Source organism: Aythya ferina (genome assembly GCF_964211825.1).
Source record: "Aythya ferina genome assembly, chromosome: 3".
Lineage (NCBI taxonomy): Eukaryota > Metazoa > Chordata > Aves > Anseriformes > Anatidae > Aythya > Aythya ferina.
The window spans coordinates 59,160,207-59,174,385 of NC_140298.1; the positions used below are offsets into that span (position 1 = coordinate 59,160,207).

Genomic DNA, 14,179 nt, shown 5'->3' on the forward strand with positions numbered 1-14,179 from the left:
ATAATGAAATGGCTCGTAGACTGTGCTTTATCTAAGGGCAGGTAGCCATATGAACTGAAATTTAGTAAATATAAATAAATAAACGTGAGGAATTTGTTTGGTGGCAGTTTTAGGAAAGCATGTCTGAATCCACATACACATTTGTGAATGAAACCCACACAACTGTGCCACAAAAAACCTCTGCAAAGGTTTCATGGGCGTTTCCCAAGAAGTGATTTATAATACAGAACTCAGTATTATGAATTTATTGCCTTTCCAGGATTCCACATACTTTCACTAGAGGATGGAGTGCTGATTTAGCCTATGCGTAGCTTCATTCCCAGGCAAAGGGGTTCCTTTTATTTTTTTTTTATTTTTTTATTTTTTAATTCAATAAAATAAAAACATGTTGCTGTACATCTTGCTGATGCCAAGAGAAACTACAACTACAAACTGTTGCTTATCTTCAGAAGTGACAGCTTCCCTGATCATATTAATTTTATCAGGGTGAACACAAATTTGATTTGAGCTATTTCTCCACTTCTACTTTAACATCTATTAACAAGTCCTCCCACTGATGTTGTCAGTTGGGTGACTCAGGGTCTCACACCTTGCTGTTGCCCTCCCTCTTCCACAGTCCTCAATGCTCCCTCTTCCACAATCCTCAGTGCTTCTCCCTCCATAAAAAATCCAGTTTACTGAAGCACATCATTCAGCTGGCTCTGTCTCCATCATATTCTTCCAAACGGGAAGGAGGACTCACCACATTCCTGACACTCAATTGGCATTCAACTCAAAAAAAAAAAAAAAAAAAAAAAAAGAGCGAGAGAGAGACAGAAGAGAAGCTCCAAAATGTAAGAGCATCCTCAATCCCCATTCAGGCTTGCCTTCTGAGAGGCGTATATATAAAGACATTTAGACATTTGAATTTAGAGAGTTTCCAGTCCTGCAATTTGCACTTGCTTCTTCAGGCATTGCAGACACCCCAGGCAGATTGCCTGCAATATTTTAGAGCTGGGCAAGCTAACAGGAGGAAGCGCCGCATGGCCAGGGACACCAAGCGCGTCCCTCTCTGGCACCACTGCCCAGATCTCCCCGCACCGGCCTCTCAAAGGAGGCTCTGTGCAGGAAGGCACCCAGCGCCGGCAACGGGGCTGCTCCTATGCCTGGAAAAACGAGCAGCCCTAGCAGCTTGTTTGTTTGTTTGCTTTTCTAGGGGAATACAGGTTCACTCATCATTAGAATAAGCACATTCAAGCGACCACTTAGCTGGCGTTAAGTCTTCCAAAAGGAGAGTAGTGTATGAATGAGGCTAGTAAGAGATGCATACTGCAGGGTCTTAGTCAACATTTTTCAAATCTGGGCCAGGCTGAGCAGCCCTGGTTTAAAAAGTATTGGCACGAGCATTGTAAATTAATATTTTATATTCCCTTGAAGTACCTTTTGAGGAAATTAACCTTCATTATAGAAGCGTCTTCCCTGTAAACACAGCGAATACCTCTGCTGACAAGGACAGCACTGTAGGGCAAGCAAGGCGAGCAAACGTTGAGGCTGGGGGAAGAACTGCATAGATCCAGCAGCTATGTCCAACAGGCATGTGAATCCCCTCTCCCGAGCTGCAGCGCCTGCCCTTCTACTACATACAACCCCATCTCAGCACCTCTTGCCCCTCAGGACTACCCAAACGGCGAGTGGAGGCATCGGGACCCTTCTGTCACTGCAGGCCTCACAAGGAGGTTTCGGCTCTGCTACCTACACCGGGAAGGCAGCAAGAGCACTGCTGGTTGGGCAAGGCACCAGATTTTGGAGCATTTACATGGCCTGACAAGATCTGGACCAAGTGGTTTTTGTGCTGGCTGGGGAGCTTCTCTGTGGCACAGTGGGCCTGAAGTTGGGCAAAGCTTTTCAAAATGGCTGCACTCCCAGCAGAAAGCGACCCAATGTTGCTCTTCTCGGAAAAGTGGTGCCCTCGTCTTTTCTTTAATGAAAGCGAGTTGGTATTCATTAGGAGCAAGCCAGAGCTATTTCAGACATGGAAGACTGCAGACACAAATCAATAGAAAAAAATAACTTCTTTTTATTTACAAAAAAAAAAAAAAAAAAAATCCAAATATTGGATGCTGTAAACAAAATTCACAATCTGTTCCCTCTAGAGTCTGTTTTCCATCAGCTCTTTTTCTGTGACAAAGCCTATAGTCAAAATGTTCCAAAAGAGCAATCCAAGGAGCAGTTTGCTGCAACAGGATGCCTTGCAGAAGGCAACAGTTGTAAGGAAATCTGAGGGAAAGCAAATCTGCACAGACTCCTACAGACTGCAGGAGCCTGCAGTGCTTCAGCCAAGCTGTCTTGAAATTTGCAGGCTTTTTTTTTTTTTTTTTTTTTTTTTACTATTTATTTTGTTAGCAAACCATTATTACAACAGCAAAACAGTACACTGATTTTCTTTCTCGCAAGGGAAACTCTCTGCATAAAGAAAACCATACAAAAGAATATATTCAAATAGGAGCTGAATATGCAATTACAGTTTTTCCTCTTCTGTGCAGTTTTATCTAACACACTTCATTTTCTCAAAAAAAAAAAAAAAAAAAAGCTTCTTTTGAACTGGTAGGAGTTTCTGACATGATGCAAACCAAGCATTTAGTAAGAAGTGTTTAGAAGATTTGTGTGAAGGCCTTTGTGCAAGACAAAACAAAAAATATTTTAAGTGCAATAAAACCAGAAAAATATCACTTTTTTGGTCTCCTAACTGCCCATCTATTTTTAAAAGAAATGTTCTTGCATTTGGGGGGACAGCTACATCTAAGGAAAAAAATCCCATTTCAAAGCTCTCAATTGTTTCACGATAGCTACATTGAACCAAGTTTAGGTCCCTGTTGGTTAGCAATAAATTCAGCTGCGGCACAAACAGTTTTACTGTAATCAGGTCAATGTTTTTAATCAGTTCAGCTCTTTAAAAGAGGCACTGTCTCTTGTAGCAAGTTGTAGCCTTACAGCTGATTGGATGGGAAAAATTAAGTCTACAAAGCAAGAATGCGGTTGTTAACTTTAAAAGTACCAGTGTGCTGAAGAGGAGGGGAAAAAACAGTTAAAAAAGAGCCAGATTTTATGGAGGGGAAGGTGTGCAAACCGCAGAAATAAACCAGCTTTGAAAAGGGGTTCTTATTTTACTCTTGGCCTGAACTCACGCCTTCTTCCCACCTCTAACACCGGGCACCTTTTAAACTCCCAGTCACAGATACAACAAAGCTCCACCAGTTCCACCACTTGCTCATTAACATATGCAAAACAGATCCAGAATACCTATATAATATATATAAAAACATATTATATATGTATCAAAATGCAAACGCTGAAAGGTGCAGTTTAGCTCAGAGCCCTGCTGCATGCACTATAAGGTAACTAGCTGCTGTCAATCATAAAAACACAATAAAATTTGAGTGGAGAGGAAGTAAATCAAAACTTTCTTCTAAGCAATGGAAAAAGGGTCCTTCAAAGGAAAAAATACATTGTGTCATGTATTATCAGCATCTTGTGGTTGTGGCACCGCTATAGATTCTCAGCCCCCTCGAAAGAGCGGATGACTCATTTATTTGCTGCAAATAGTTGTGGCGAGAGAAGACATACCACATTACCAGCTGATCCTATTTCCCCAGTCCTCCCCGGCGCTTCCGCCAGAAACCCTCTCCAGAGCTGCCGGCAGTGCTTGGGTTTGAGCAGCGCCTTCCAGCCCCACTCCACCACTGGGACACGGTGGGGCACGGCCCCCAGCCCGGGGCCGGGAGAGGAGGAAGCCTGCGGGAGGCTGCAGCCTCTGCAGGAGGAAGGGACTGAGGGGACAAGGTCTCCGAGCAAACACAGCAAAGGGCAATGAAACAGCTTTTACATTTCCTGAAGAATTCACAGGGAAGGTGCTTCAGTAAACAAATCGGGTTCCTGTTAGATTGCCTTCAGAGTTAGAAGTACAAAGTGTGACAAAAATAGATGTACCTTAGTATCTCTGTAGGGAAAACACTGCTGGGATACGAGTCTTCTCCTCCCTCGCCCCTGCCTCCACAAGACCATGCAACGAGGCAGGTCACATTTTCGAAAAAGCGAAATATTAGCGTCAAGTGTCATTTAGTCATCAGGGTTTCAAAGCCCAACAAAGAATCTAACACCTTCAGGGATGGCACTGAAGTGAAAACAACAGCAGAGGTTTGATTTTCCCCCTGCTGGTCTTTTGGGAGAGGAAATGAAAGTGAATAGTTATTGTTCCAATGCAAAGTGATTCCATTTAAATAAAGTACAGTACTGAACTTGTAAATGCAGTGTGACAACCAGATCAAAGATGTTTAATATTTGCATAAAAATATATATATATAATATATATATATATAAAATATAATTTTAAGCAATCGTGCAACACTCTTAAAAAGGGTTCATTTCACATTTACTAAGTTCTAGTGGTCCTGGAATGCGTAACGCATTCTATTAAAATACTCCTTTAAATACTAACAATTAGTGTTCAGATCACCAACTAATACAATATTCTTTAGCTGTCAGGGGGTTTAAATAAACCTATCTTTGATCCACGTTCCACTGAATTACACATCATGGAGGTATGCAGTCACAACATTAGTGGGTTAAATGTCAAAATGGCATTACAGTACAAAACAGTTAAAAAAAATCAGCTAGTCATATGTTTCTCCGTTTGTGGAATTATTATGGCTCACAAGCAACTCACTGAATTACTGTAATCCTTGTTCTTGCAACCAAAGACATTATCTGAATCCCACCTTAATCCTGACTGGTTCGTTTACTCCAAATTTCTCAGGTGTGGGTTAAAAATTCACTGCAAGGTGCCCACTGTCCTATGACATCCTGTTGCAAACTGGAAAACACATAGTACTTTATTTAAACATTCCTTAATTGCTACATTTTCCTAGACCACATTAGTATATATTGTGTGTGTATATATATAGATATACACATATAACATGTACATATATACACACACAAACATATATACACACATACACACACGTACCTAGGATAATAGCACACTGACATAACATTTACTCTATACAAGTATTTGCCAAGAAAAAAAATAGGGCATTTCCTCCACCACTTATTCACAAGCTTATGGTTGTTTTTTTTTTGTTTTTAATCCTTGTGTCCCTGATAAAACAAAATGCATGGTTAAACCACAAAACTATATTTTTCTCACTTCAAATTCTATGAAGGCATCAGGCACTTTTGATTACTATTGGTGTGTACAAATATAGCAACATCTTTCTTTTCTTTTTTTTTTTTTTAATATATATATATTTATATATATACTCTACTGTATCTTCTTTGCTCGGATAACTTATTTGTGAAATCTTTGGTCCTTGAGCATATTTTGTTTGCCACAGCTGGTTTCCCTGCATTCTCACATTTTTAAAATGTGAGGCATGCACACACAGCTGGAAATAATGGACTTTGTCATCGTACGTGTTTCTGTTTTTATAACTGTACCAATCTCCTACTGTTCATTTGGAGCAAGCTGTTTCTGGTAAAGCATTCTCTATTCAAGCAAGCTATACATTCTACACGGTCAATCCATAGACGGCACTTGCTGCAAGCCCCAAATGCAGTAATTCCAATATACATTTTTATTCAGCTTATCTCTGCTTTATGCCTCTACTTTTAATTCCTGAATATATATATAAAATTGTTTTTTGTGATTTTTTTTTCTTTTTGTTGTTTTTTTGTTTCTTTCGTAATTCTCCCTTTTGCAGATCCCATTCTAGAGTAAAGATAAAAATAAAAGAAAATAAGGCTTTCCCACCTTCTCTATGCCAAAGCTATGGGAGCAGATACTGCCAACCCATATTGTCACCAAGCATTCCTCCCTCGCTTATTTCAGGGGAAGCTGGTTGCTTTTAATGACAGGCCTCTTGTGCTCTGGGGTAGGATCCAATTATTTTGGGGTTCTTTCTAGATCATGCTCCCGTTGTTTATTAGAAGAACCACAGGCTTTTACCAAGCTTGAAAACCAGAGCAGATCATCATTGCACAAAACACCCCATTTCAAAGGGGCGCAGGGCCCCCTTCTATGTGTTAAAAAACATTCTCCCCACCAGGTCTACTAATTTCGGTCCTTAATTACAGGGCAGCCAAGTAGAGTATGTGTGCTGCTGGCATGGGAACACCGTCTGAACCTGGGCAATATAGTAATTGCTGAAGTTAGCATCTGCTACGTATGGGGCTGGCTGGTAATAGCAGGTGACATTGGCCACATTGGGGATGATATTTTGCTCGGCTAGGACCCGGATGGCCAGCATGGTGATCAGATTCAGCGTCTGTCTCCTCTCATGTCCCATCAGGCACACCGTGCTCTCATTCACCACTCCGTGGAGGGTCATGAGATAGTCATACTTGCGGTCCTCTAATCCCACAAAGTGGTTCTGCAAGTAGGACTCCAGCTTCCTCTGCTGCTCTCCAATGTCTGAGAAGTCAATGAAAAACCTCGAGCACATGTATCTCTGCAGGGACTTAATCTCGGACTCGGAGGCAGCCCTAAAGCCCCTTACCAAAAGGTTGCAGTACTTGAGCAGACCCCCTCCTCTGATCTCTTCTGGGTTTCTGGTGGCAATTATCTTGTTGCAGAGGTGATCGAAAGCTTCTTGGAAATCCCCATAGACACTCTCACCGATGATAGTCGGGTGAAAGGTTTCAGTCATTGGGTTCTCCGAGCATTCATAAAAAAGCAGCAGGGAGTCCAGCTTGATTTGAAAGGAGTCGACGCTGAATTCGAACTGCCGCCTCAGAGAGTCCACGAATTTCAGCTCCACATTCTTGCCGCTGTTGTTGGACAAGGAGATGAGACTCCACCGGTCGGAATCATTGCATACCTTTACCATTTTCTGCACGTAAGCTTCCTACAAGGGGAAAGACAAAATGAGCAAATGAAGACACAGAGAGGAGAGATCTCCCCCCCCGCCCCGCAGCAGCCGCTCTCCTTCTCCCCCACCTCCACTCTGTCCTAGCAAAAAAGCTTTAAGGAGCCCGCAGACACGGACCGGAGGAGAAACGCTCAGTGTAAAAGCCCAGAGTGCTGTCACTGCATGGGGATGGCACGGGAGGATGTTCCTGGGACTGTCGTGCAAGAGAAGTACTTGGCAGGGCTGCTTCTTTCAAGCGCTTCTAAATACATCTACACGCAAAACCGATGGTGCGCATGCCAAATATCCAAGCACCCCCACACAGAAGGTCACCGCTACAATTAAGATAAGAAACCCTTTTTATCAGTGTCCACTTCCCCTCCCCCATAAAAAAGAAAACTCAGCAACTGTTCAATGCTCCCCGACCCTGGTCTTGCGGCACTGCTTCCGCAAATCTGCCCCATATGCCAAGAAATCCCTCTAAAAACCTTAAAGGCATTTGGCACGCAGCCTAATTAACCCGAGCGAGCCGTCTGCGCGGCAAGGGAATTTGGCACAGCACCGGGGCATTTAAACACCCCCAAAAGAGCACGGTGCAAGCACTTGCTTCCGTCTCGCAGCCACAAAAGCCTCCCTAAGCCCCCCAGGATCCGGGTCTGGTACCGCAGGCTGCTGTAGGGCTGAGCCAGGAGACTGGCAGAGCCTTGGCTGCAGCAGGTACACCAACGGTGCTGGCGAATGCAGTGACAGTCAACGCAGTGACACGGAGGGAGGGAAGCTGATCAGTGCCGGGGAGCACCAGCCCAGCTGCTTTACCGCAGACCCCTCTTCACGTGCAAGGCTAGGGGGGGAAAAGTCACCCGTGTGTCCCCGTGGGTCGCAGGGAGCAGGGCGGGAGGGGACACTGCCCCTCTCCTCGCAGGGTTACCTTGAGGGTGAGCGGCGTGATCTTCTCCTTGTTCACCCCCTCGGGCAAGAAATCCAAGAGGCAGTCCAAGACCACGTCCTTGACAGTCTGAAACTCAGCTTCCCCTTTGAGGTCGGCGCAGAAGATGAGGTCCAAGTCCTTGTAGCCCAGGCCGCTGTCCTGGTGGAGGACGTGGCTGGCGGCCGAGCCGTTGAGCCGCACGTCCCGCAGCCCGATGCCCTTCTCCTCCAGCCGGCTCCGCACCACCTTGACGATCTGCCGGGGCTGCATGGCCAGCGTGGGGAAGTTGCCGCGGCCGTGGATGGGGATGGTCTCGCTGAGGATGCGGTCCAGGCGCTGCACTTGCTCCCAGCTCAGCACGTTGCACTGCGCGCTCTCGCAGCCGCCCGCGTACCTCCCGGCGGGGCAGCCGCCGGCTTGCCCGTCCTCTGCCATGCTGGGCTGGATGGCACCGCTCCGGCTCCTCACCGCCCCCCCGGCGCCCCTCGTCCTCCGCGCCTGGCGAAAAGAGCAAAAAGCGAGCGGTCAGCAGCAGCAGCAGCAGCAGCAGCGGCGGCGGCGCTCCCCCGGCCCCCGCTGCGCACACCTTAAATTAACCAAAAATAAATAAATTAAAATAAAATAAAAAAAAAAAACGCTGAGGGGGGTAAGGGGGGAAGCCCCCCGCCAGCCCAGCAGAGGAAGGCGCCCGGACCTGCAGAGCCGCCGCTCTCCTCGCCCCCCGCCGGGGCTGAGGCCGCCCCGCGCCGTCGGAGAGGCCGCCCCGCGCCGCCCGCCGCCCCGCTCGCCCCCGCCGCGGGCCGCCGCCGTCTCCGGAGCTTTCGTAGTTGTGCCCGGGGAAGGTCCCCAGTAGTTTTTATACGGGCTTTCTCCGCTCTTCCGGGGCTCCGAGTCACGGCGCCCGCGGCCCGCCCCCTCTATCTGCATGGCCGGCCTCGCCGGTGCCCCCGGCACGCCCACGGAGCGCGCACCCACGGGCCGCCCCGCCGCCTCGGCACGGCTCAGCTCGGCTCGGCACGGCTCGGCCAGGCGCTGCGCAGCCGCCCCGCCCCGCTGGAAATCCCGCGCAGCCGCCCGCCCCTCGCCCTGGCGGCGGCGGTGGGGCAACAAGTGGCATCCCCCCGCGCAGCCCCTTATTTTCGTCCCCAATTTTTAAACCCGTCTTAGCGATGTACCCGGGCGTCCCAAACTTCGCAGCAGGGCGGTGGGGTTTGGCAGGGCCCCGCTGCGAGGAGATGCCGAGGATCCCGGACCTGGCGGGGGGGGGGGTCCCGGCTGCGCCATCCCCGACGCGATTTTCAAAGCGGCCGGCGGCGGCGCAGGGGCATCGCGCCGTGCCCGGGGAGAAAATATATATATATGTATGTATATATGTATATGTATGTATATAATAATATTAAGCAGCCTGCCCATTTATTACAACTTTGGTGATTTCGGAGGAAAAAAATATAAATAAAAATACCAGGATAATGCACACACGCACGCGTCGAATTTTCAAAAATTTTCAGCTTTAGTTTTTCTTATTTTTAACGTAACCACTCCGCCTTTTTGCGTTTTCCACCTGCTCCAGCGCTGAATTTGTTTGCGCCGGCCCCGTCACGCTGCGCGCCCCCGAGGTGGGGGGAGGGAGGAAGGGGGGGGGGGAGGTGCGCGCAGTTTGCGCGGGGAGGGAGGGGGAACGGGGGGGGGAGTCGTTGCGTCACCGCTCGGAGCTTTGTGACGCGCGGAGCGCGGGGCCAATGGGGGCGCGCGGCGGCGTGACGCGCGGCCGCCCCGAGCGGGCGCTCCGCCAAATGGCGGCGGGGGGGAGGCGGGGGCGGATGGGGGGGGGGGGGTAGCGGCCGCCGCCGCACCGAGCCCCCCCACCCCCACATGCCCACCCCCCCGCCATTACGCAGCGGGATGGGGGTCGGGGCTGTGCCCGCACAGCGCGGGGAAAGGCCACGGAACGCCCCCCCCCCGCCTAATTAAAGCCCCGAGGGTGCCGCTCGGTGCCCCCCCCGCCCAGCCGGGGCGCCCCCCGGTTCGAGCGGGGAAGCCCCCGCCGCCCTCCCCCGCTCGTCGCCGGCCGCTGCCGTGTGGCAACGGTGCCCCCTGCCGGGCAGCCGGCCCTCCCCGTGGGGGGGACAGGGCTTGGTCGACGCTTATGGGGGGGGTTTGGGGGGTAGGGGGTGTTAAGGTGTGTGGGGTGGGGGCAGCGCGACCCCGGGGGGGTGCAAAGGTGGCGGGGTGCACCCCAGGAGGTGCCGCTGGCCCTGCTGGAGACACTGCTGGTGCCGGATGGAATAAAGTGCTGAGGTGCGTAGGGCCCTGTGGCAGTGGGTTAAAGGAAAAAAAAAGGGGGGGGGAGGAAGGAAAAGAGGAAAGGAAAGGAAAGGAAAGGAAAGGAAAGGAAAGGAAAGGAAAGGAAAGGAAAGGAAAGGAAAGGAAAGGAAAGGAAAGGAAAGGAAAGGAAAGGAAAGGAAAGGAAAGGAAAGGAGAAAATCGAAGAGAAAAGAGGAAAGGAAAAGAGAAAAGAAAAGAGAAAGAAGAAAAAAAAAAGAAAAAGAAAGGAGTAAAGAAAAAAGAAAAAGAAGAAAAGAAAATGAAAAAAGGGAAGAGAAAAAAAAAAAAACAACGAAAGAAAAAGAAAAAAGGAAAAGAAACCGAAAGAAAAAGGAAAAGAGGAGAAAAGAAAAAAGGGTAAAGAAAATTTGAAAACGAAAAAATAAGGAAAAGGAGAAAAAAAGAAAAGAGAAAAGAAAAAAGTGGGGAAGAAAAAGGGAGAAAATAAAAAGAAAAGGGAAAAGAAAGAAGGGGGAAAGAAAAAAAAAGGAAAATAGACAAAAGGGAAAATAATAGAAAAAAAAAGAAAAAGGGAGAAAGGACAGAAAAAGAAAAGGGAAAAGAGGAAAGAAGAAGGGGAAAAGAAAAAAAAAAAAAGAAAAAGGGGAAAGGAAGAAGAAAAGGGGGAAAAATGAAAAAAGGGGGGAAGGAAAAAAAAAAAGAAAAAAGGAAAATAAAAGAAAATAATAATAATAAAAAAAAAGAACGAAGAGAAAATAAGAGAAAAGAAAAGAAAAAAAAAAAGAGGAAAAGAAAAGAAAAGAAAAGAGAAAAGAAAAGAAAAATAATTAGGGGAAAAAAAAAAAACAAAACAAAACAAAACAGGAAGCTTTTAAATTCTGAATGTGTACATGTGAACACAACTTGAAAGCAGAAGCCGGGTATCTCGTATCCGCCGGCAGGTTTCTTGCCTTGCCAGCGAATTCATTATTTAAAATAAATACTCAGGCTGCAAGGGGCAGCAGCTGGCCTGCTGCAGGCCCAGCTGCTGGGAGGCCCAGTGCAGCAGCAGCCCTGTTGCAGGTGCCTGCAGCACCCACGGCCGCAGTGGAGGCCAAGGAGGCTGAGGAGGCCCTGTCTTTAGGACACTTGGGGAGGTTCCAACACCACCCAGCCGAGCAGAGCCCCACTTCTAGCATCGCTTCAGCCCGAGGAAGCACAGCGAACCTGCCCTCTCCTCCCATTTTAATTTAGGCCATCCCCGAGAATCTGGGGAGAGACGAGCTAGCAATAGTTAACACTTGGTCTTCATATTTGACTTCTCAGCATGCTGCAACTAAATTTTAGCAGCATTAAGTTCAGCAATACCACAGAACGTCTCCGTGCATTTACCCTGGCCAGTAGGATTTAATGCTATTTTACATGCATCTTGTTTCCTTTCTCCTCTGTAAATTGATGCCACTTGCAGACTTAAGAAGAAAAATAGGCAGAAAGTCACTCATGCTGGAGAATACTGCTCTGGTAAAGGCCATGCAAGTGTAGTTCAGAGGAAGCCGTTCACACCGGGCAGCTTCGCTGAAGGAGCAACGCCAGCCAAGCCTGCTGTGAGCACCTGCGGATCACATCCCACTCACTTGAAGCAGGAGGGGAAATTGTTTCCAGTCAGAATCGTAGCATGGGCACTCTTTCCGTTCAGAAAGGTACACAGGATGTTGATCGTGCCTGTTTCAATATAAATTAAAGCTATTTGAATCAGTGTGAAATTATTTTCACACTTCAGGGTACAGGTATATTCTGTACTTGCTGCTCTTAAGCCAACTCAGTTGTGAAAGCCCACATTACTTTAAATCAGTAGAAATAATTGAGAATTGTAGCAGGAAATTTAATTAGGGTATGTTGCGTTATGAGAACTACAGAAATATTTGCATGAGTTTCAGGAATCATTCATTATGACTGATCCTGGTAATGCTGCTGCTACTAAAAGCAGTAATTCAGTTTATGAACATGCAGTGTCTCAGTGTCTCTTTATTGACAAATATGTATTTTGGAAGGAAAAGTTTTCAGTGGTGGGTTTGAGGGATTTTTTTTTTTTGGGGGGGGGAGAATTGAAACTGTGAGCAGAAATTCTTTGACAGAATTTGGAAGAGATTACTCACACAGGCTGTTTGCATTGCCCAAGCAATAAATGGGAAGGTAAGATGTGCAATGTGAACAATGCCTTTCTGTGGGTCTGCACAATATTGTTCAATTAGTCCCTTCACCCCACCAATACTCTCCATCCTTCTCCAGAGAAATGAAGATTAATAATGCTAAGTGTGTTTCTATATGCGTCTGTGTGTATTTGGCTAATAAATTCTTCTGTGTGAGTTGTTCATTCAGCCCAGCGGCAGGGGAGAGAGTGCACTCCAGGTGAATTCTTACTGAATTGAAGGATCTTTAGTATTTTCCTTACTAAACTCCATGGAAATTGACCATAACATCATCCTGACTCCCTTTTGAACACTAGACAGTGCCTAAAACTGGAATATGTGTTCTTTAGCTGTGAAAAAGCAAAGGCCTGTGACTCTGAGCCTATCTGAGCTCCAAATCATGTGCAGTGGTAGCAGCAGATGGAGGCAGCCACTTCTGAGGCCCCAGCCTCTCCTGCCCATGGCCTGGGGCCTTGCCTTGGCCTACCCATGTTTTGTCTGGTTTGTGGGGCTGAGCCTCCCCAGCCTGCACTTTTCCAAGCTTGAAGGTTTTCAACAGGAGGAATTGGGTTTGTATGCCACAGCTCCTCTGCCTACACTGCCAAGGTTCACAACAAGACAGACGGTCAGGGGATTCACTTCTGAGCAGCAATGCCACTTCAGTCCAAACACTAGTGTCAATTCAGCCAGAGGTGTTTGCTTTTGTTAAAATCACAATAAATATCAATGCTGTTACCATCACTAGGTATTAAAGGCCTTCTCTCTAGGCCTTCTGTCTAGGGATGACATGGCAGAAAGAAAGATGTACAGGAAGAGCAAGGGAAGTCTAAAGAACTCCCTCAGAAGTTTAAAAGGAAGATACAGCAAAACTTTATCCCAACTGTGTCATAAGAAAGTTTTGTAATATCATTTCATACAGAGCCCAAGGGCAATGAAAACATTACAAATGACACCTGTTTTCTGCCTGCTGAAGATGGAAGATGTAACCAGGCAGCAATCATCTGAAAACTTAATTGTGCTGGCACACAATTTTCTTTCTGGAAAACAGCAGGAACGTGACTGAAGAACATCCCTAGCTGTTCTCCACCCAGCCAACATCTGGGAGGATCAGCTCACTGCCAGATACACATTTCTGGAGAGTTCAGACCATTGTCGTGCCCTTCCTTCCCCACCACCTTGGGTGGAGTAGCTGGGAGCAGCCTTCATCTTCATCCTGCTCCCCCTGTGGTGCAGTGGGGAGCCACCAGCACAGGTTCATTACAGCCGTTCCCAGCAGGGAGATGCCAAGGAGACATCAGTCACCAGGACAGGGATTCAGAGGACTGCAGGTTCGGCCAGGAAATGCTCTGGGCTACCACAAAAACTTGCAGAGCCAAACACAGCCCAACCTCACCCCTGTGCACACATGCGCTCACACACCCCAAAACCTGAGCTTCATGGAAATGGCCCACAGTGAACAGGGAGTAACTTTGCATTACTGGAAGTAACAATGCTTAGAAAAATGACTAATGCTGCTTTCAACAATAGCACAGAACAGTGCACTTTCAAAATAAACTCCTAGACCTTGTCTATACTAGACACACTTGCAAGCCTTCTTTAACCTTTACTTATTCACCTCTTTCCCAGACCTGGTCTGGGCAAAGTCTGAGCATGGGTGTAGAAGCAGAGCTCAGGCTGGTTTGGTTTTGTTTCGTTTTCTGTCTCACAAGAGTACACAAACCTGATTTTAAAACTACTTTTAAATACCTTGACTTTCTCATGTACATACATAAGGGAGTCCCCTGATACCCTCATGTTCTATATATTTTATTTCTGAAATTTATTTCCTTTGGTGATACCAATAAAAATTATTACATTTTGGAATGGAAGAGGCTATACTAGGAATTAGCACTGGAGTTAGCGTTGACTACTGG

The 14,179-nt window shown here is 47.1% G+C and overlaps 1 protein-coding gene across 2 annotated transcripts in view; it reads right to left on the reverse strand.

Annotated features, from left to right (window-relative positions):
• Window positions 1-4,842: 4,842 nt before the first annotated feature.
• The window catches only part of TENT5A (terminal nucleotidyltransferase 5A), a 43,353-nt gene continuing 34,016 nt past the window's right edge, over window positions 4,843-14,179 (reverse strand). Inside the window, exons 1-3 of one of the 2 annotated variants that reach the window (XM_084514531.1) lie at window positions 8,507-8,635; window positions 7,813-8,310; window positions 4,843-6,881 (exon numbers count right to left, since the gene is read on the reverse strand). In XM_084514531.1, coding sequence (XP_084370657.1) covers window positions 6,102-6,881; window positions 7,813-8,247 — 1,215 coding nt within the window. In that variant the 5' untranslated portion in view covers window positions 8,248-8,310; window positions 8,507-8,635 and the 3' untranslated portion in view covers window positions 4,843-6,101. Of the gene's footprint in view, window positions 6,882-7,812; window positions 8,311-8,506; window positions 8,636-14,179 lie in introns of those variants that run through there. The other variant, XM_084514530.1, reaches the window with a different exon arrangement.